The 20151-nt window shown below is 42.9% G+C and overlaps 1 protein-coding gene across 1 annotated transcript; it reads right to left on the bottom strand.

The window, feature by feature from the left end:
• Positions 1 to 2073: 2073 nt before the first annotated feature.
• Positions 2074 to 18863, bottom strand: LOC133967879 (BMP/retinoic acid-inducible neural-specific protein 3-like). The gene is made up of 8 exons (XM_062403569.1): positions 18464 to 18863; positions 17974 to 18307; positions 13070 to 13272; positions 10920 to 11137; positions 8049 to 8154; positions 7031 to 7267; positions 4912 to 5134; positions 2074 to 3342 (listed from the first exon to the last, which is right to left on the bottom strand). The coding sequence occupies exons 2-8, from the start codon at positions 18258 to 18260 to the stop codon at positions 2208 to 2210; spliced, it is 2409 nt and encodes an 802-aa protein (XP_062259553.1). The 5' UTR covers positions 18261 to 18307; positions 18464 to 18863; the 3' UTR covers positions 2074 to 2207.
• Between the last annotated feature and the right edge of the window lie 1288 nt (positions 18864 to 20151).

The raw sequence follows: 20151 nt of genomic DNA on the forward strand, positions 1-20151 counted from the left end.
GTAATACGTGCTATTGAAAGTTGCATTTCCAAAGCTGTGAACTTTGTGGCTCTGCACATTATCCCAGAACAGGGACCCCGTTTCAAAACAATAGAAGAAAATTACCAAGAGGATACCCTTGGTTAAATATTGAGCAATGACCTGCAGCCAGTTTGCACAAAATAAGTGGAAACATAAATAAGATTTATTATAATGTGTTAGTTGATAACCATAAAAAAAACACTGTAAAAATGTACACAATAGCTTAATTAAGCTAACCATCTACTGGACCATCTTTGTGTTTAGCTTACACAGACAAACGTGGTATTGATTTTATTATCAAACTCTTGAAATAAGCATATGTAAAAGATCTTGTGATCTTTCTTTCAACATATTTTAGTGTTGTTCTGAAAAGGTTTTTCAGTTGCTTTTGTGCAGTTTTCTTAATGTTGTTCATTTAGATGTGTTATATATTGAGTCCGTTATTTCAATTTTATTTTATTTTAAATTTGGCTAAGGAAGAAGAAGAAGAAGAAGAAGAAGAAGAAGAAGAAGGTGAATTTCCCCAATCAAAACCTAGCGAACTAACCAGAGCTGCTCACAACAGCAAACTCTTTCTTTCTGTCTCTCCACCAGACTTACCCCTGAGGTACACTGGACTGCTTCCAACAACACGAGCTGCATTTTCACACCCAGATGCAAAATATTTGCTTGTTAAAAAGATTTTTTAAATCCCACCAGATGCTCACAGTTTAAACCACAGGAATTAACCCTTCACCGGGACACGGTCCAGATTCACTACCCTTCTCACACACTGTCTTCTTCCTGCAGTCAATTAAAACCCACAGCGCAAATTGGTAGATTGTGGCAAATCAAACGTTACAGCTGCAACATAAACTGCTTTAAAGTAAATAACTAGTAAAACAAGACTAGATGAAAAAGAAAAGGATGTAAATATAATATAAAGGTTGATTGCATGATATGATTAAACGTGGCAATGTTGTCCTCCTGTGATGTCTGATAGCTCAGTAAAATACATTTTACAGCCTGGAGACAACAGCGGAGCCTAACAATTAGTCAGTATTATAATTCAATGTTTGATGCCAAAATTTGTATTGAAATCAATGCCTTCAGCTCAACTTCAAAATTTGCTGATTTGCCACAAAAACTCATTAAAGTGATTTTCACCGTAACACTGCACCGTGATGCACCATACGGTAATTTGAATGACAGTAGGGTAGTGGTAGTTGTACGCTCAGCACCTCGCCCACCCAATCAAAACCTGCATCAACAAGCTCTTCACACTCGTTCTGAACGATAGCATCAGAGCAAATTGTGTCTGGCTTTAATCTCACGAGAAACATGTCTGATGAATCCTGATGAAGCTACGCCTTTGCTACAGCCCCTTTAGATGCTAGTCTAATCAAAGCCGTGCCATGCCGCTACCCTGCGGCTCAACTGTTGACAGGCCTCGGGGGATTAAAGCTGATTTCCCTCCCTAGTCAGAGTCACTCGTGTGAGGGTTCAACTGCTCTGGCGTTGGGCAAGAGCACTGTCCTTGTCCCCGGTACCTCGCTTACTGTTGTGTGATGCTGGGCATGTCTCTGCGGGTCCCCGGCTCATCTATCACAGTAACTGTGAATGGCGGATGGGGACGGCAAAGGAACAGAGGAAGGCTGCTCCCGGCCCTCCCTTCTCTCTCACTATATACTTAGTAATCTCTGCCAAGGCTGTTCCCTCATCGGAGAATGGAGACCTTGTGTTCCGAGGCTCCAGATGGGCCAAAACAACACAGCACACACCACTGAGAATCTCCAGTGAGATCGACGGGGGGAAGTGTGAGATGAACTAGGCAGGCTATGGGGACATTTCCATGCATGTCAGACTTCTGTGTTTGGATTGTAGGATTAAAATGTAGCATGTAGCAATATTTAAGGCCCAGACAATATTATAACCAATCTGTGTTAAACTCTATATCAATAACCACTGAGGATGTTTTCTCCCAGACATAAACTTGATTATTGCTTGTACAGCAATGAATATTTAATGCAGTTTTAATCCATAAAACTACAATGAATTTATGAAAACATCAAATTTAATTGCACATTGTATCTGTACAACAACGCCTTGAACAACATACCACACACTTGACACATATGAATCCAGCTGACAAAGGAGACAGGCCTGTCTGTGGCAAGGAAATGGTACAAAACATCAAATAGTGGCCATTAACTACACAGTTTATTCGCCTCGTACTCTACGTAGTTTGGTTGTCTGGCACTGAAAGCTTGCAGGGCAGTGAGTATCCTGGCCACATCCGCGCTGGACAATTTGAGCCTGTGGCGGAGGAGACAGGCGAACAGATCCACGTGCGGTGACCCCGGGGGCGAGAGCCGGTTCACCCTGTAGCGCAGCTCCACCAGCTGCAGCAGGGCCGAGTCCTGCGATCCCTGAGTGTACGGGTAGTCTATCTGCAGGATCAGGTCCTGGATCGCCTCCGGGTCAAAGTGCACGCTGAATCCGAACAGCTGCATGCTGTTCACCTTCATGTAGCCGATGTTGCTCGACGGCTCCGCCTCCTCCTGAGGCTCATAGTACGCCGTTGTGTTCTTGTTCCCTCCTGTCGCTCCCACAGAGTCCCTCATGCGGCTCCTAAGGTAGAAATGAACCGTCTCAAAAAAGCTCTTCCATCTGTTTCCAAGAGTCAATGTCCAATTATAGCAGTCCAAAGGGATATCCAGCTTGATTCGCTCCCAGTCTGGGTATCCGTGCTGACCAATCGGCATCGTCCAACTCTCTGAATGGCTGCCCCCGAACGGATTCACAAACAGGGACAGGGCGGGCTCCAGAGTGCTGTTCCGAGTGAGGCAAAACTGGAGGGACACTCCGAGCAGAATGTGAACACGGTTTGATTTCACACGGTTGCTCTTGAGGGTGAGCAGCATTCTTTTCCTCCAGGACGGGTCGAACCATGTGTTTATGCGCAGGTCATTGCTCACAAATACAGCATGCAGGGAGATGCGGGGGTCGCGCCGCTGCAGCAGGTAGCGCAGCTCCAGATCCTGCAGGTCACGGTCGCTCTCCATGCCGAGGTAGGGGTCCGTCGGGTCGGGCACGGCAGGCCGACAGGCTCCCTGGGTCATTGTAAAGCTGGGGTTGCAGCTGGAGCATCGCGTCCGGTTATCTGTGGAACAGGAGGCACAGCGGACGCCGTCGCCCACAGAGCAAGGGATGAGGCCCTGGCAAGGAGGATGGTTGTAGGGGCAGGAGCAGCTGCGGCTCTCGTCACTGTAAACCCCGACCTGGTTGTTCTCGCTGCAGTACAAAATGGAGAGGGCGTAGCGCACCCAGAAGTGCAGAGGCCTAAAGGAGAGACAACCGCTGTGTTAATCACTTTAAGTTTAGAGCAGACTGCTGCATCATATTTCTGTGATTAATGCTGTCTTTCACTAGAAACTGTTCTGGATTGATTTGCAGCAAAAACAATTAGAGACCATCTCCGACTGAGGTGGAATTACAGCAGCGAAATCAGATCAAAATGAATATTGTAATATATTGAACCCCCCCAGTCTGTGGTGCAGATGGGAAGCTTTGACACACACTCACTCACACCTACACGTCGTCTTAATGTCTTTCTCTTCCTGACAAATTCAGGATTGATTAAAAGATTTTATGGCTTGTCTTTTAAATGGGTTGGCACTGAGGTCGCCCAACCCGATGCTTATGGACGTCCTGAGAGCTACAGCTTAAAAATACAAAGGTGACCAGGCCTTTGCAGTGGCAATCTTTACTTGGAGTGGTGATAGAACCGCTCCGACCCTAGAAACATGAAAAAAATCATCGGCAAAGACCAAATTCGTCTCACTGGCTTTCAATTCGAGTTTGAGACCTTGATTTCAGCTCCTATTGTGTACTGTTTTAACTCTCAAATTTGTATGATTTTTTATGTTCTATTGCTTTTGTATCTTGTGTATAAATTCTGTTTTATACATTCTTTTCATATTCTTTTATTTTTCCTACAGCCTCTTCTACAGTTTCATGGTCAATATCACTCACTTCCTTTGTGGTTCTGTTTCCCTGTTGTGGCTTTTGAATTTGTGTTTTCCCGTTTATGCGCTGGAGTGAGACGCCAGGGCCCCGTAACATTTAAACATGCCATCTGAATAAACTTAGAATTTTACAGATACAGCACGGTAAAACGTAATCAAAATGTGAATTTGGACAATAAATAAGCGAATAATTCAAACATAACACAGATATCATATTTCCCATCGAAAATAATAAATCGAAACTGTACACCACAACTCAATTTATTTTCTTCAGGCGGAGAGGGTGCGATAAAGAAGTGTAATGGCGATGTAGACGGAGGAGGCAGCGTCTGCAGCCTGACTAGCTCACTGATGGATTGTGTCATTTTGTTAATTTCCCTGCCAGAAATAGCTATCAACACAGAGGGTTCATGAGAGAGGCATAAATCGGACTGGAGTTATGACCACGGCGCTCTCTGCTACGCTGCAGAAGTACCTCGTCCAGGTGTGAGTGCTGCTGAAACAGCGGCTATAACAGTTAACAAAAACAAGAATAGATAGAGGCAGAGAGTATAACTGTCATGTCCACTGCAGCTGAGACTCCTGGATATGATATTCGAGACGCCGGATTGATTGCGGTGCAGTTTCAGGACGGTGAAACGTGTCTGTTTGGCCGATACGTGATTCTGTTTGTCTTGGGAACAGAGAGGCAGGTTCCCTCCCGTCAGCACTTTCCCAACTACTTTTCCTTGAGAGCCTTCTAATAAGTACCGTCTCACACCGCTGCTTTCGCCCAGTGCCTGCCGCATAAATCATTTTCATAATTATAAGTTTTGGGGAGCACCTTGGGTTAGCAGGCTGCGGTACAAATATTCCACCCCCTTCTTCTCGTCTCGGATCTTACCTCGGCCTCTGCAGGACTATTTTGGGCTGCTTTCGGCACCTCTTGCTGAGGCTGAAGAGCTTGTTAGCGGTGCGGCGAGCTTTGGTGAAAAGCTGGTTGCTCCTGGTCTCCAGCTGCCTGTAGCGCTGGAGCAGGCTGGCGTCGGTCCTCCACAAGTGTTCCACGGCAGACGTGTTTACAGCGTAATGGGTTGGCAGCTTCCCAACAAAGCTCTGGAACTCCTCTGGAAGGGAAAACAAAACAAACAGAAAACGAATAAGCAAACTCTGCTCGCGGTTATGAGCCGCCGGGTAACAATATCCAAAATAAAATGAAAAAGAAATGGATTGACTTTTCATTGTTTGTCCCAGAAAAGCAAACCGCTCAAGAGAAGATGGCTGCAGCCTGCCTGAAATCCTGTTGCTGTTATTTAGATTTTTTCCTTCGCCGGGCAGATTGCTGACCTCATCATCATGTCAGAGAACAGACGTCTTTCGTTATTTTGTTTCCGTAAAAAAAGATGTACAGTATGTTAATCACCACCTGTTGTCAGCATACAGCACTGTGCGTCGTCAAAAAGCAACTAGTTTGTAATTACATGTGAATGACTCTAAAAGCTCAATTGCTATTCTTGCCTCCAGCAATGTGAAAGTAAGATGGTTGCTATAGGAACAGTAATCACAAAAATGTCTTTCAGAAAAGTTCCAGGAAAAATTAAAATGGAGAAACTTCTGATCGTAGCTGGGACATTTTGATTTCATTTCTGGAAAGTGGGTGGAAGTAGAGACTAGGGCCAGTATATACTATAGTATGTTTATGGTAATAACAGGCCCACCTCGAACTCACTGCAATTATTCACCGACTTACAGTGTGGTATTTCACATTATTAATTTATTTTCAGATATTAGATAACTTATTTTGCTTGAATAGAGTTCATGCAGAGTCAGACGTTGCCCTCTTCATCTGAGAGCTCTAAATATTCCTATAACTGTATTTTATTGACTTAATGTAAAGTAATAGCTGCATTTTGACTGGTGTTGGATGAGAAGATTCATACCACTCCTATCTGTGCATCGTAAAAAGGAAACCTTCAGCTGTCGAGGGTTGTGGCTCAAGTGCTGGACTATTTTTACACTTCCTCTTCAAACAAATGAGAAATCACATGTTTGACACACACAAGTGCCGCAACTCTTAGCTGGAAGGGAAATGAGCATATTTCCTCAGATGTTGAACTGTGACATTAAATACACTTTTTCATGAGTCCTCGTCTAACTTTGTTGGATGAGAACAGACGGATGTCTAAAGAAGATCTGTGTACCGTCACACACGGCAGCCCTGAGCACCTTGAGAGGAACATCATTTGATTTGACACAATGACTGACGGGTCTCTTGATTCAGAGTTTGGCAGCTGCTCCTGTCTGACGGCCGAGAATTTATAAATACAAGTCATGTGGTTTGGTTCATCCATGTATAAGTTAATATTTGTTGTTAAATATACTAATACTACTACTATAACTAATATAAATAATAATAATATTCATAATAATAATAGTATTAAAAAAGTCATGTTAATAATGTTAATGATAATTATATATATAGTTTATAAACAATAAATTAATGCAGAAATGAAAGCTTTGATTTTAAGTATTTTTAAAGAAGGCATTTAAAAGCAGTAACATCTGGGAAAAATATCAGGCAACTGAGAAAAAAGTAATTTGAATATGTTTTGTAGAAACTCTTTAAAAACAATGCTGCAGTTTTAAAGACGGAATTCTCAAATACAAAATACAAATTTTTACATTTTTTTCCATTCAAAGTATTACGCAAGGCTCCAAAATGAGATTTCAATCCTGCAATTTTAACCTTTCAATAAGTGTATATATAAAATAAAATAAAGATATTTATGATATATCTCTAGTCACCTATCTGGCTCTGGGAGCAATTTGAAGATTGTAATCTGATTTAAGATGGTGCGCAGGTTTAGAAAGTTACTTCATACAAATATCTGAATATCACCTGCATGCTGGAGAACAGGTGATTTTGAAAAAGATCTAAAAAAGCCAGTGCTCCGTGTGTTTTTGAATGCACCGTAAAAAGTTCCATTTCCGACCATCACAGTAAATCAAAAAGCCTTCCTCACCAGATTCCTCAAACTCCCGGTTGGTCAGCCTCCAGGAGTCTCTGATGCGCAGCAGGTTGTTCTGCAGCGTGTCCAGGTCCGAGTGAGGACAGTTACACCGAGGGAAGTCCACGGTGCACTCGCACCAGCAGTCACTGTTCTGGCAAACAAAGCGACCCTCGGATTTGCAGCCGATGTAGCTGAGAGCCGCCTGAATGAAGCGGCTCTGTAAATAGCCGGGTAGGATGACCTGCAGCCCTGTGGACCGTGACACACAGCATCAGGTCAGTGCTCGAGTAAAAAACATGACTTTGCTTTGTTCAATTTAGACTAAAGGTTTCTGACCCAATGCCAACGATTTATGTTTTTCAAGAGTTGTGGTCTGAAAGCCAAACGCCAGGCAGCAAGATGTGAACAGTAATATTGTTGCTCTTGTTCTTTTTATGAGAATTTGAAACAATAAAAAAAAAAAAATCCAAGAAGAATATATTAAAGGAATAATCTTTATTGTCTTCGTGAGGCTTAGATTGAGTAAGTTCGATACCACTCTCATATCATCTCATAGCTAATCATTGTAAATGAGGGCCTCCCTCTACAGACATGTTTCTATGGACACCAATATTCTGATATTAAGAAAATATTGACTGGAAAAAAAGTCAAGTGTGTGTAGATTGCTAATAACTATGATCTATATGATAATATGGTAATATTTGGTGCAGATAAAATTAATAATCTGTATTTTGTGTATCAAAATAAATATTTCAAGGGGGGGTGATCTGTATTCAGCTACTGTACAGTGATAAATAATCCTTTCAGCAGTATCAAAGAAGTGGTATTTTGCCTGCACATGTTCTGCAGATCATTTCTGTGTACACTTTATATATCTGATCTCCATTATGCAATATGGTGATAAATTGGCCCATCAGCCAAGTTACGTGCTCTCCAAGTTGTTTTTGAGTTTAGAAAGTGTTTTTTAAAACAAACACATCACAGTCAGTAAGATGCCGTCCCTAGGATTTAAGGAGCCTATTTTTCATACCTTGTAGATGAATCTTGTTTTCTGGACTGTGAACCAGCACAGAGCTGACCGTGTCCAAGTTGTCATAGTTGCTGCATCCAAGCGGCCCGGTCCTGGTTTCTGTCACCTGACGTGGAGAGAAAACAGTTGAGTGTTTATCCAATGTCCGGTGTTTGTGCCTTTTTTTTTTTAAATAATCTTTGTGTCAAGCTTAATTATAACTCAGAAAAAAACTAAATGAGGGCTCAATAACGGTGTTTTTATGCTTCAAAAATGATTTATGAAAGCTGTGAAGTCACTGCGGAGTAATCTTGAAAAATTCCTTAATTAGAAGCTGTTTTTCCTCGGACTGAATAATTGGCTCTGATTTGACGGAACAAATCAACTTCGGTCCAACTCGGGAACTTTAGACTGATTCACGTTAATGCTTGATTTCTAAATGCAATTAAACTGCCCGTCAAAGCTGGAAATATTAACTTGCTTGAGTATTTGCATAAATTTATGCTCCGGGTCCGTCCTGTTTCTCACCCAATCCCCAGCACCGTATGTGATTTTAATGACTGACTGCGTATGGCAGGTGCTGCTTTACATCCAACATAAAATGCAGTACCCCCCCCGCCCCCCCCCCCGACATTCCCACTCCCACCTCTCTGTCTCTGGCTTTGATCGTTACTCAGCCTGAACACTACGCACGCTGCAAAGTGGCAAACGCATTGAAGTCAGTGTGGACTGGAAATTAATGGAAATTCATATATTTAATCCATCAGGCTGATGCATAACCAGAGGAACACATTTTCAGTTTGGGGGGAACTTGTCTTCATCAGCGGCTACTGACTTTAGAATCCACATTTGCCCCTCGGGCTGATTAATGCTTACACTCTAAGAGCCACTTCATATGATAAAATGGATGATTGGTGCTTCAGACTATACAGGATGCAGGACTGCTGCTCCGGCCTCCATCCTTCTCTCCTCTGCTCTTTTAAGATGAAAGTCTTTGAAACCCCCTTATGTTCTAATATTGCTTTTTCTGCTGCTAAAGCAGTTAGTGGGTGGTTAGCAAGGACGTGTTTGAGCAACTTGATATAAAATAATTTATCAAACAGATTCGGATTCCAATCAACTTGCCAGTTTTCTGTGATGTCTGTCGAGGAGAGAGAAACAGCAGAGACACATTTGACAGGGCGGTTTCTCCCCTGCAGCTACAACAGGTGAATTTCTTGTTGTCGGGCCAATTCTGTAAACAAGCATTTGTTCCTAATCCTACCTGGTGAAATAACTTATGGAAATAAATTCCCTGAGCTCCATCTGTTTGTTCATGTTATCTTCAAGTTGAGCGACCAGAGTGCCACGAATTAAAGGTTTGCTCGACTTGGAGTGGAAAGAAAAATGTAGATTATTTTGAACTTTAAGTATTTTCTTTTTATGCTACATGTACTTTAATTCTAGTACATCTCAGAGATAAATATTGGACATTTTGTTAATTGGAGACTTTAAATTGGCTGTAGGTGTGAATGTGGGCGTGAACTGTGTTTTCTGCGATACGCTGGTGATCTATCCAGGATCTTTCCTCTCACCCAGTCAGCTTGGATGGCTCTCAAAGGATAAACAGTATAGATGATGGATGGGTATTTGACATTTTACAGCTACATTACAAGTTATTTGAAAGATTTCTAAGATTTGATATGGAATCTTTTCTAGGTGATCTCTTTTTTTAATATATGATGTGTTTTTATATCGTATAAAGTTCCAATCACCGCAACAAAATTAATGCAATACTATACAATACTATAGATCCGATAACACTGATTAAGGTCACTCTGCAAAATGCTTTTCTGATACATTAAAAATTGTGTAACACAGGGTTTAACCTGATGTTAAGTTGTTACATTTTGTTGCCCACATTTGTCTAACATTTAAGTAACATTTTGAATGTAAAACCATTACATGTACCTCAGTTTTGTTTTGCTATTCAAAATATTCGAATACTTCTTCCAACACTCATCTCAGTCCATAGTTAAAACTGGTTAAGCATTTCTGCATTTTGTCAAATTTATTAAGGCTTGTTATTACAGACTTCAAGTGAGTAAGTAAGGGTGGGACAAAATATCAATACGGAAATGTATTATCATGACATCCAATTATTGATAAGCTGCCGCAAAATATCAATATTTAGTTAATTAGTTATATATATATATATATATATATATATAACATTGGATTGATGGCACATGTGCAAATTGGCAAGTTACAGTGTGTCTGTTCAAGTCTAAAGAGTCACTAAGATACAACTTTAGGCATATAAACATTGTGTCATCTTAGTTTGTGTCAAACTCTGTAAAACTGAAACCACATTGCAGTGACTAAATCCACAAATCCTGCACTTTGCCTCTTTAGGGGTATTTTGTATTCTGTTCAGTTCAGCAAATATCATAATGTCTCATGTGATTGTCTTACAATTTATCGATTATTGCAGAGTCGCAGTATTGCGATGTTATTGTTACCCTGCAATTTCTTCCCCTTTAATAATGGGTTGATTTAGATATAATATAAAATGATAAATAAAATAAAAGACACACTAAAAACATCAGCTCTGGGTAAAGTTAGCCCTGTGATGTACCGTGGTAATGTGAGTGATTTATATGTGCATCTATTTACTGATCAAGACTGAAATTATGTTTTGTCCCTGACAACTGAACAAGTCATTCATCAATGTTCAGCGACCTCAGCTAAACCCAGAACCCAACCAGGCCATGTGAATGCATAGTATCCCACCATTCCCCTGTGTAAATGTCGAGGGTTAACAAGCCACAACACTGCAGGGGGACATCTCTAATGCTATCAGACAGTGAGTTAATCTCCTATCAGACTGCTGCCATATTAACTTCCACTTACCCGGATGGCGGTGGATGCGATCTGGAGGTGGTGCAGCCTTCGCAGGGTGCTCTCTCTGTCGGTGAAGTAAGAAGCAGCCAGTTGGTGAAGGGCTTCCAGGGTCACGGTCCCCGTAGTGCTGGAGTTCCTGTTGCCGCCACTGCTGGCCTCGGCCACCGAGGGCGAGGACTCCTGGCTGAGCTTCCTTTTGTCCACGAATATCGTCAAAGACTCCTCCCCTGGTGGCAGAGGGAATGAGAGCTGTTTTAGCTCTGACAGAGCAGCACTAATCACCTTGCATTAGTATCTTCTCAGATCAGATATAAAAGCACAGTAGTGATTAAGTGCTGTGGAGGAACAAATATTAAATGATCAGGTCAACTTTTCAGAGCTGAAAGTCAGAACCATGCTTCATGTCGTTGTTACATTGTTTACATTTGATCTAGTTAGTTTGGGTTTCACATTGTAATTCAGGGAGGGCACTCAAGACTTGTGCATGACATACGTATGTCTTGTCTTCATCACTTCCATGGGCAGCATATATACTTAATCTCAATTTGGTTATTCTTCATGGCCTTTGTATTTGCCAACATTTTAAATAGAGGGCATGAAAGAAAAAAAAGTACCATCGGAGGTAAAGACTAAACAAGCAATTCTGTAAGCATCTTCTTTTTCATCTGCTATTGTTAAATGTTTGGTTTCAATGTTCTGAGACTAAACCATCCAGAAAGGAGAGTTCTGTTGGCTTGAAATTGTCTTAGACACCTTTGTCACCTTTTATTTTGGATCACACTAAACAGGCCGAGTCCGAAGAACAAGTCCGACATTCCACACTTAACAAGGTAGGTGTGAAAGGGCCCTTGGGATGCTTGATACCGACCTAGTTTAGCCTGGTCCAAAGGAACAGGAGTGAAAACACCACTATCCGGACAAACTTACCAATATTCAGTCCAACCAAAACAGGTGGTCTTAATCTGAATTAAACTGAATGAAAGTTTGGTTCTTTCTTTTTTCAGACTTTTGAACCAATTGCAGGAAGTTGGGCACAGCATTGACCAAGAAGAAAAAGAAGTGGATGTGACTCAGTCTTCCCCTCCAATTTATTGCTTTAATGATGAGAACATTCATTTGGTCAATTTGAACTAGTGTTGAGTGCTTGTGCCTGAAGTTGGTGATGCTGGTAGTGATACTATATCTATATTACAGGAGCAACAGAATTAACTAAATTAACTGATTCATTATTTTACACTATTTCAAACACATGCCCCGATTACAAAACCAATCAATGTCAGGTATGGTAGACGACGCCCACGTAGATGATGACGACAGGGCATTTGTCATATAAACGTCTTTAGTCTGTTCCCTAAATGTGACACACAAGCCTTTGGTTCTGACTTTCAGGAGGGATCACGTCCTTCCAGAGAGTTTGGATCAGAACAGGGACATCCACTCTATGTCCGACATCAGCTACCACACTCAAAGTCAGAACATCTTGTACCACTTAGAGATCAAGACTGGCTCCAGCATTATTAAAACTTTCTTTCCTGCGCTGAGTTAATTTGTGTCTGCTGTCTGAGAAAATGGTTGTATTTGTTATTTTCTATGATGGATCTCTGCCAGAGAGATTTTAGAAAATGGTGCAACATAGAATTTGTTTTTGGTCCTTAGTTCTGAGGTGCCGAGAACCAAACTCTATGTCTACTCTTTGTCCAGTGGTGGGAATGAAGTAAAAAGCATTCTACACATCAGAATAATGCTGGATTGTGCTGCGTTAATAACTGTTTTCAATAAAAAAGCAAAGCCACGCTTTCTGTTCTTCTCATACAGCACACTTTGCATTAGTGGTTTATTAAAGACACAAAAGATGAGCCAGTTGTGTATGAATGATAGTGTTGTACAACACCAGCGACATTGGTAAGGCAACTTGCTTTTTTGACAGCCAAGCAAAACATTAAATCCGTCTTTTGTCACCTTTCCAATTAATTTTCTGACCACTTAACCAGAGTGATTTTTATGAGCCAAAAACACTGATCCAGAAAAATTGATTACATGCTTTGTTGTTTAGAGAGCAACAGACGGTAAAATGGGTGAACCACATGCTGGAAACAAAAAATCACATTCGAAGCTGTGTGAATCGGCTTCGCTTTGAAGCTCAGAGTTCTCCACTGTACCTCCCAGAGTGGCGGAGAGGAGGAGGTGGCTACCATACTTCTTGATTAGACTCTCTGTAATGGCCTGGAGGGTTGGCCGCCTCCCCAGCTGGCGGATGGTGTGCATGAAGTCAGGGTCGAGGGGCAGAGCCAAACCTCTGCTGCCACCAAAACTGTCCCGCCTCTCCACTGCCAGGCTGTTGACCTTCCATCGACCAAACTCCCTGGCAACACACAAACACACACACATGCGCACACACAATCAAACACACAATCATACACAAGGACAAAAGCACACACAAAGTGAGGGAGAGAAACATTTTGCTCAATTGAGGTCTGTGTATAAGGCCCCTGGCTGCTATTTAACAAGCTGTGGTGGAAACACGGGAGTAGGTGAATGTGTTTAAGTTACTGTGAGGCACACACTGACCACTCTCTCACACAAACACACACGCACACACACACACACACACACACACACACACACACACTCACACACACACACACAAGGGATCATACAGTGTAAATAAATGATGTAGCTATGAGGTTGAATCCCCTGACGATCTCTAATAATATGCATCATATATTTATATATATACAGTATGAGATCCCTCTTTTTTTAAATACCCAGGGAGTACATGATTAGTGTGGGCTTTAAGTCAATCAGGTTGCAGTTGGTTATTTATGTATTATTATGTAGATTTCAATGTGGGCTCCTCTTGGGAATTACAGAGCATTAAGTATATTTTATGGGATAATTGGTGCACAACTTTTTTTGCCTTTAAAAAGCCTCACAACTCTGGCTTTAACACGATTAACATAATGTATAGTTCTATAAATGTGGATATTTTGAATAACATAGTAATATTATTTTATTGTAAAGGTTACAGTTTGATCTCGCTCGCTCTCTCTGTGTTTGTAGTCCTGTCACCTTAGCTTCAAAACTGAGGTCATGGCCCTTATATTGTCCTCTTGGAATTTGATGGTTTCATAGCAGCCTGATAGAAATTTGATTCGTGCTGGATCCAGTATTTTTCGAGCGGAAAGCAAGTTTCCACCATTTCATTTTTTTCCCCTGCCAGAATAGAGAGGCTTTGTAACTGCATTACAGCATGTTGGAAAATTAGTAGCACTATCAGTGTTGTGTCGTTTTCAATCAAGTTTGTTGGAAGGAAAAACAAAGGAAGGTTTCTGGATGAGTTTATAAGATATCTTTGAGCTTTTTGCATGAATTGACAGAACAGCAAGAAAGAGACAAGAAGAGAGAATGTGGGAAGACACGCTGCAAAGCAAATAGTTTATATTGAGAAGTTTGCTATTTTGCAGAAAGTCACATGAATAGAATGACATAGCTCTTGTGTCAGTTATATAAGAAAATAGAGTTAGCAGCCGGTAAGCCAAGCATTCACTTCACCCATCCATTCATTCGTTCATGAGTGTGTGAGTTTGGAAGGTGCTCATTGTTAACATTTAACACATTTACATGAACAGTCTCAATAAGACACGGCCATGTAGACAGACTTCGAAGTCTTCATAAACAAATTATTATATGAAGACATGTGGAGTATTCTGACCTTATTGACATTAGGCAAACATTTAATCTCCAAATAAATTCCTACTGGACTCTTCACTGCATCTTGCCTCATCGAGATATTGTAGTTACCAACCTAGCGGCTGTAATGTTGACATTAAATCCGACTACGCTCTGTAACATGTAAACAGAATTATTAATGTCTCTCTCAGTTTCAACATTAATATCCAACGAAAGACAGCCAATTAGTGCATTTCCCAAAATGTATCCCTAATGACTTGATGGGGTCATTAGGTCCCCCGAAGTATGAAAACAGTCACTCCACAGACTTGTTCACCAGTCCATTCTAAGAAATATGTTATCGAAAGGTCTTGTTTTGTCCTTCCTCCCCCGTATGAGTCATATGGGATCGCACTTGTCTCTCAGCCTCGCCCAGTTGGTACCAGTACACTCTCCGGACCCACCACCCTCAGTCCACACCCCCACCACACCGAACGCGACACCAAGCAAACATGTTGCTGAGCTAGTTGCTTGTTAGCTACCAAAGGCTAACCCCAACGAACAACACTGAAGAAACACTGCAGCATGGAGGGATGCAAGGAAGAGAATGTGTCCATGCACATTCCTTCTAAGAACTTTAATGTTCAAGACCAGCGGTAATGCTTTATGTCTTCTGACGTGGTGTGTTGCTGAGCTCACTACGGTGTAAAGTCCACATTACTCCATATTGAAAGTCTGTACTGTAACTCGGAACGTTACTCCAACATTGGCCGACTGTCCTGCTCAAACTTGAACAAGCATGAGGACGGTGTAACTTGCAATTCAGAAACGTCCTCTAAATATGTGGCTTCTATAGCGGTGTCAAAATAGAGCGTGACTTTCAGCTGTGTTTACGAGAGAGCGTGAATGTGCCAGAGTGAGAACGGTGATAGGCCTGGTCACGTGTCACTCAATGAGCAGTCAGCCAATCAGAGGAGGGGCTCAAGAGGCAGGGGAAAACAGCCTGTTCTGAGGACATGGAAATACACATTGGAGCAGTTGTTGTTTTACTGAAGCCACTGATACATCATCTAAGGGCTACCAATACCTAAAATTAAATCCCAGGAAGGTGTAAAATATGGGGCCTTTAAAGAAATTTGCTGTCTTTACATTTTTAATCTTTCTGTGTTAAAACTCACTCGTGGTTGCTGTTGGCCTGTCGTGGCTAGAAGTACTTTGGTATTGGGATAAAGTCTAAAGATTTGCATCATCAAGCATGGCCAGTCATGATTTTACACCTAAAGACAAATCTGTGGACTTGAAAACATGTATTTTCAACCAAATTATAACCCTACTGTTTCAAGTTATATCTCCATGTGCCCTTTGGAAATCACAGAAGCTCCCTGGACCCCTTAATGAGATTAAAACTTTATGCCCACTGTTTATACAAGTTTATCACAGCTTCAAATTCGTTAAACCAGAGCATATTGCGATGCAACGCTGTGACTACCACAGCTACAGGAAAGCGCTAAGCCAAAATAAAGTCCCAAATCATCAGCTGCCATTAATTGTTATCTTGTGCCCTTTGGACACAAGCTATCCTAGCTCAAGATACTCACAAAAGTAGCTTACCCTGTTCCTCCCTCTCTCCATAGCATCAGCTAATATCTACCTCTCCCACAGGGCTGCCTGCTGCTCTGTGTACTTCCCCCGGCTCCTGGGAGGCAATCAAATCACTGCCATGAGAAAAACGATCGACAGAGAAATAATTGGGGAACCGGAACAGTGTGGAGTGTGTCATTACAGCCAATCATCATAACGAGGGGACAGGCTGAGTGTCCGACCCCTGGTGGCCAGATGGGCACTGTCGATCCAGACTGGGGTTTAGCTTACAGCTATTCCGCCACTGATGGCAAATGGAGGAACGTACGCGGGTATCGTAAACATGAAGGTTTACTGTGTGCTCTGTCTGTAAGCAATCAATATTGATCCAAATAAGCCTTGGAGGCGGAAGAAAAGTAAAATCAGCAGCTATGAAGAGCAAATGAACAGTTTAATCACACACTGTTGCATGACTGATAGCTGTGTGGTGGTGTTATAGTTATTACAGAGGTCAGAGGGGTAGAATAGCAATGTAGGCCCCCGGGCTATTTAAAAGCACAAAGAAAAATATGGAGCGTCTGACACTCTCAGGACTGTAGAATATATTTATGACATATTCCTGGGTATAAATGCCTTCAGTGTGTCTACAGCTTATTATTGTCCTGGTTATCTATACAAGACAGATGGAGTAACTAAAAACTCATCCTTAAAAACTCTTGATCAATATTTTCCTGAAAACAGCCGTCGGGATAGATACGTGAGCAGGCAGTTTACAGGCTGCAAGATCGACTGCTAGAGGGTAAGACGCCCTCAGGAGATGAGACGTCAGCCAATACAGATGGCAGCTGCCTCCGACCGTGCAGGCTCTTTGTTACATCCGGTGATTTTTACTAATTACAGAGCAGGTTTTTTTTTTTAAAGAAGAGGCATGACTCAAAGGGGACTATAGAGACATTTATGCAGCAGGTCCACTGAAAAAAAATGATGCAGGTGTCAGTAGGAGATAAACACCGCAGCCTAAAAGATCCCTCAGAGGAGATAATGGACCAACTGATTTATAGATGCAGAGCATGAAGTCTTTTTTCACTTTGGTAAACTCTTGGCAATGTCCAGCAGAGAAAGAAACATAATCCCAGGCCTGGGGCATTGATAAACCTCACAGGACTGCAGGAGCAGCAACAAACAAACACCACACATTGACTTCTGACAAAATCCCACGTGCAGCATGTGTATCACATGTACGACTGCACAGGGCGGCGTGCTGTGCGCCTCCCAGTTGCAAGAAAGCAGGGCAATTGCATTTCAGGCCTCACAACGGATGTTTAGACAAATACGGCGACAGATAAGTGCGGCTCAGGGACACTGCAGAGCATCAGTGACAGGATGCCAACTGTCCACACACATTCATGGGATGAACTCCAGCTGCAGGGGTCACAGTGAGACACCAGTAACACTGTTATCAAATGAGAAAGGAAAAGAAAGGGGAAGGAGGAAATGCAGTACCGGTGACAGATCAGAGGAGACAATGCGGACGGCCCAGTCTGGCTTTGCCACAATGGTTATTTCAGATTTGCTCATCAGCTTGTGATGGGTTCTGTGCAGGTGCTGTAACTGTGAGTGCACATTTTTCCACCCAAACACTACAGCAGCTGCTTTTACTGATTAGTTCCTCTCTGGCTCAAAGTGCTCATCAGTGAAATTATCCAGTGGCATATTTGGATGAAACCTGAAACTCCACAGAAGCATACTAAACACAGGCCTACGGAGTAATGATGGGAAAACACACCACACACACCTCTAACATCCGTCTCACCTGTAGATTTTGTATCTGGTGCTGAAGCCCTGCTGGTACCTCTCCGCAGCCTCCGTGAACTCCAGGGACTGATGGAAAGGCCCTTTATCGGACAGCAGCCAGCCGAGGGAGCGTGACGCGCCGTCGCTTTGTCCGGCGGCGGCGACTCGGGCTGCGGCCGCGGCTCCAGGGTCGGCGGCGGCGTTGGCGGCGGCCCCGGAGGTCCAGCAGCAGCAGAGCCACAGGCTGAGAGCCACCCCCTCCCATAGCAGAGACAGCCGCTTATGACTGATCCTCTGACAGCTCATGCTTCACCCAGCGACACCTCATTCTCTCCGGACTGGGAGGAGGACACCTGCACCAGTGAGACATGTGCCAAGAAAGATGTAAAAGTACAACGCGTGGCGCAGATTTTCGCAAGGTGCAGCGTGGATAGTTCTTTTTAAATGAAACCATTTATAAACAGACAGATTGCATGATGTGATGCTTTCTATGCTAACGAGACACTTACCCGATTTGGCTGTGAGGACCGAGCGGTGCGCTCTCAAGGATGCGCGAACTCTTCCGATGTTGCGCGCCCTGCGAATAAAACCTCTCCCGTTCTGCGATCCGACTGAATTCATGAACTCGTGGTGATCCCTTTCTCCCGAGCGCTGCTCCAACTTCACGTCCGCCCCTTGCTCAACTTTGTTGCGCGAGACAATCCTTGCTCCTGCGTCCGCGCATCCATGCGCTCTCCCCCGGCGTGGAGAAGTAAGTTGCAGCGGCGGTGGCGCGGACAAAGAGGAGTTCACACTGACTGTGTCCGGGCGCGCAATGATATTTCCAGAGGTTGGACGCACAAGGTTGATCCCCCCATCCCCATGTGTGGAATTCCCTTGTGCGCGCTCCTTAAAGTGGCTGCTTTAAAAAACATTAAGGATAAATGTTGCATGGGAGCTGTCGTGTTCCCCCTCTCCTCTGCTCTCCTCTCCTCTCCTCGCTGCTGAGCTAGTGGATGAATGAGCGCCTGCTGCAACACAGAGAGCTTTTCTCCCCCCTAGTTTTTTTTTTCCAAGTGGGAAAGCAAGAGGGCGAGCAAGTGCATGATGATGAGGAGGAGTGATGTATACCCCACATGCAGCCGGAGCGCCAGATTTTAGCACTGTGCATCAGGGATGTTGATCATTAACCATTACCTACACGCGATTCATCCTCATTATCCCCGCATACCCCTCTCCCTGTGAAAGTGGCACATTGAAAGTGTTAAAAGGATCTTGATAATAGTCTAATTATCTCTCCGTGTATCTCCCCAGTGTTTTTTCCTCCACTTTTTTTTATCGTCTTGTGCAGCAGCAGCTTTAAAGCTCTGCAGCTTGCACTGCTAAATGGCCCACATCGACCCCTCCTATGATGACATTCACATAGCTGGATTTACCAGTGTGAATAATTACAGGCCATTATCAGAGAACAGGTTTCTTGGGTGATGTGATTCAGGTTCAGCGGCGCACTTAGTTTGCCACCTCAAAGCCATTTACACATGCAAAAGAATAACAGTTAGGTTTTTGCACATAAAGAAAAAGGATGCTTGCAAAAGCTGTAACTGAAGGTGATGATAAACTTTGAACGCTCAACATTTAAGTGTGAACTCTGTGATGGGCGAGGAGCAGGTGTAGGAACAGATGCTGATTTGATTTCCCCCCCCCCCCCCCTTTTTTGAAGCAACATCACGACCACTTGACGCACAGTCGACAAATCTTTCAGACGTATTTATAAGCTGGATGATGTTATAGAGGTATACGTTGGCTGCCACGAGTCTCAAATTATGGTGGAGAAGATGGCAGGGACATAGATCAGTGTGTGTGTTTGTGTGTGTGTGTGTGCGTGTGTGTGTGTGTGTGTGTGTGTGTGTTTGGGGGGGTCGACAGGTACAGCAGCAAATCTCTAATTAAACCTGTTTCAGCTCTTCAGGGACATCTGCAAGAATAGCCTGCCGTGGTACAGACCTCTGCCAAGGCCCAACAGTCCACTTTAGTTGAAATCAAGTTGCTTCAAATTGCACTCATTCATAGATTTGTCCTCTAAACATGCAGGATTTTTTAACACCAAAATAAATAAATTTCTCTCCGAATGTTGAAAAACCCTTAACACTCGCGCAATGTTCAACAAAGTGATTCCTACCAAAACTTTACCGGTGCGTCCTTGACCCTACCGCCTCCT

This window comes from Platichthys flesus, chromosome 14, assembly GCF_949316205.1.
Source record: "Platichthys flesus chromosome 14, fPlaFle2.1, whole genome shotgun sequence".
NCBI classification, from domain to species: Eukaryota; Metazoa; Chordata; class Actinopteri; order Pleuronectiformes; family Pleuronectidae; genus Platichthys; species Platichthys flesus.

Bases quoted from the DNA above. Each gene is read 5' to 3' on its own strand.
- LOC133967879 (XM_062403569.1), bottom strand. From the start codon at position 18,260: ATGAGCTGTCAGAGGATCAGTCATAAGCGGCTGTCTCTGCTATGGGAG. The intron at 7,268-8,048 runs GTATGAAAAATA...CACGGTCCACAG, and splicing joins AAACAAGATTCATCTACAAG to GGCTGCAGGTCATCCTACCC. The intron at 3,343-4,911 runs GTAAGATCCGAG...TCTCTCCTTTAG, and splicing joins ATAGTCCTGCAGAGGCCGAG to GCCTCTGCACTTCTGGGTGC.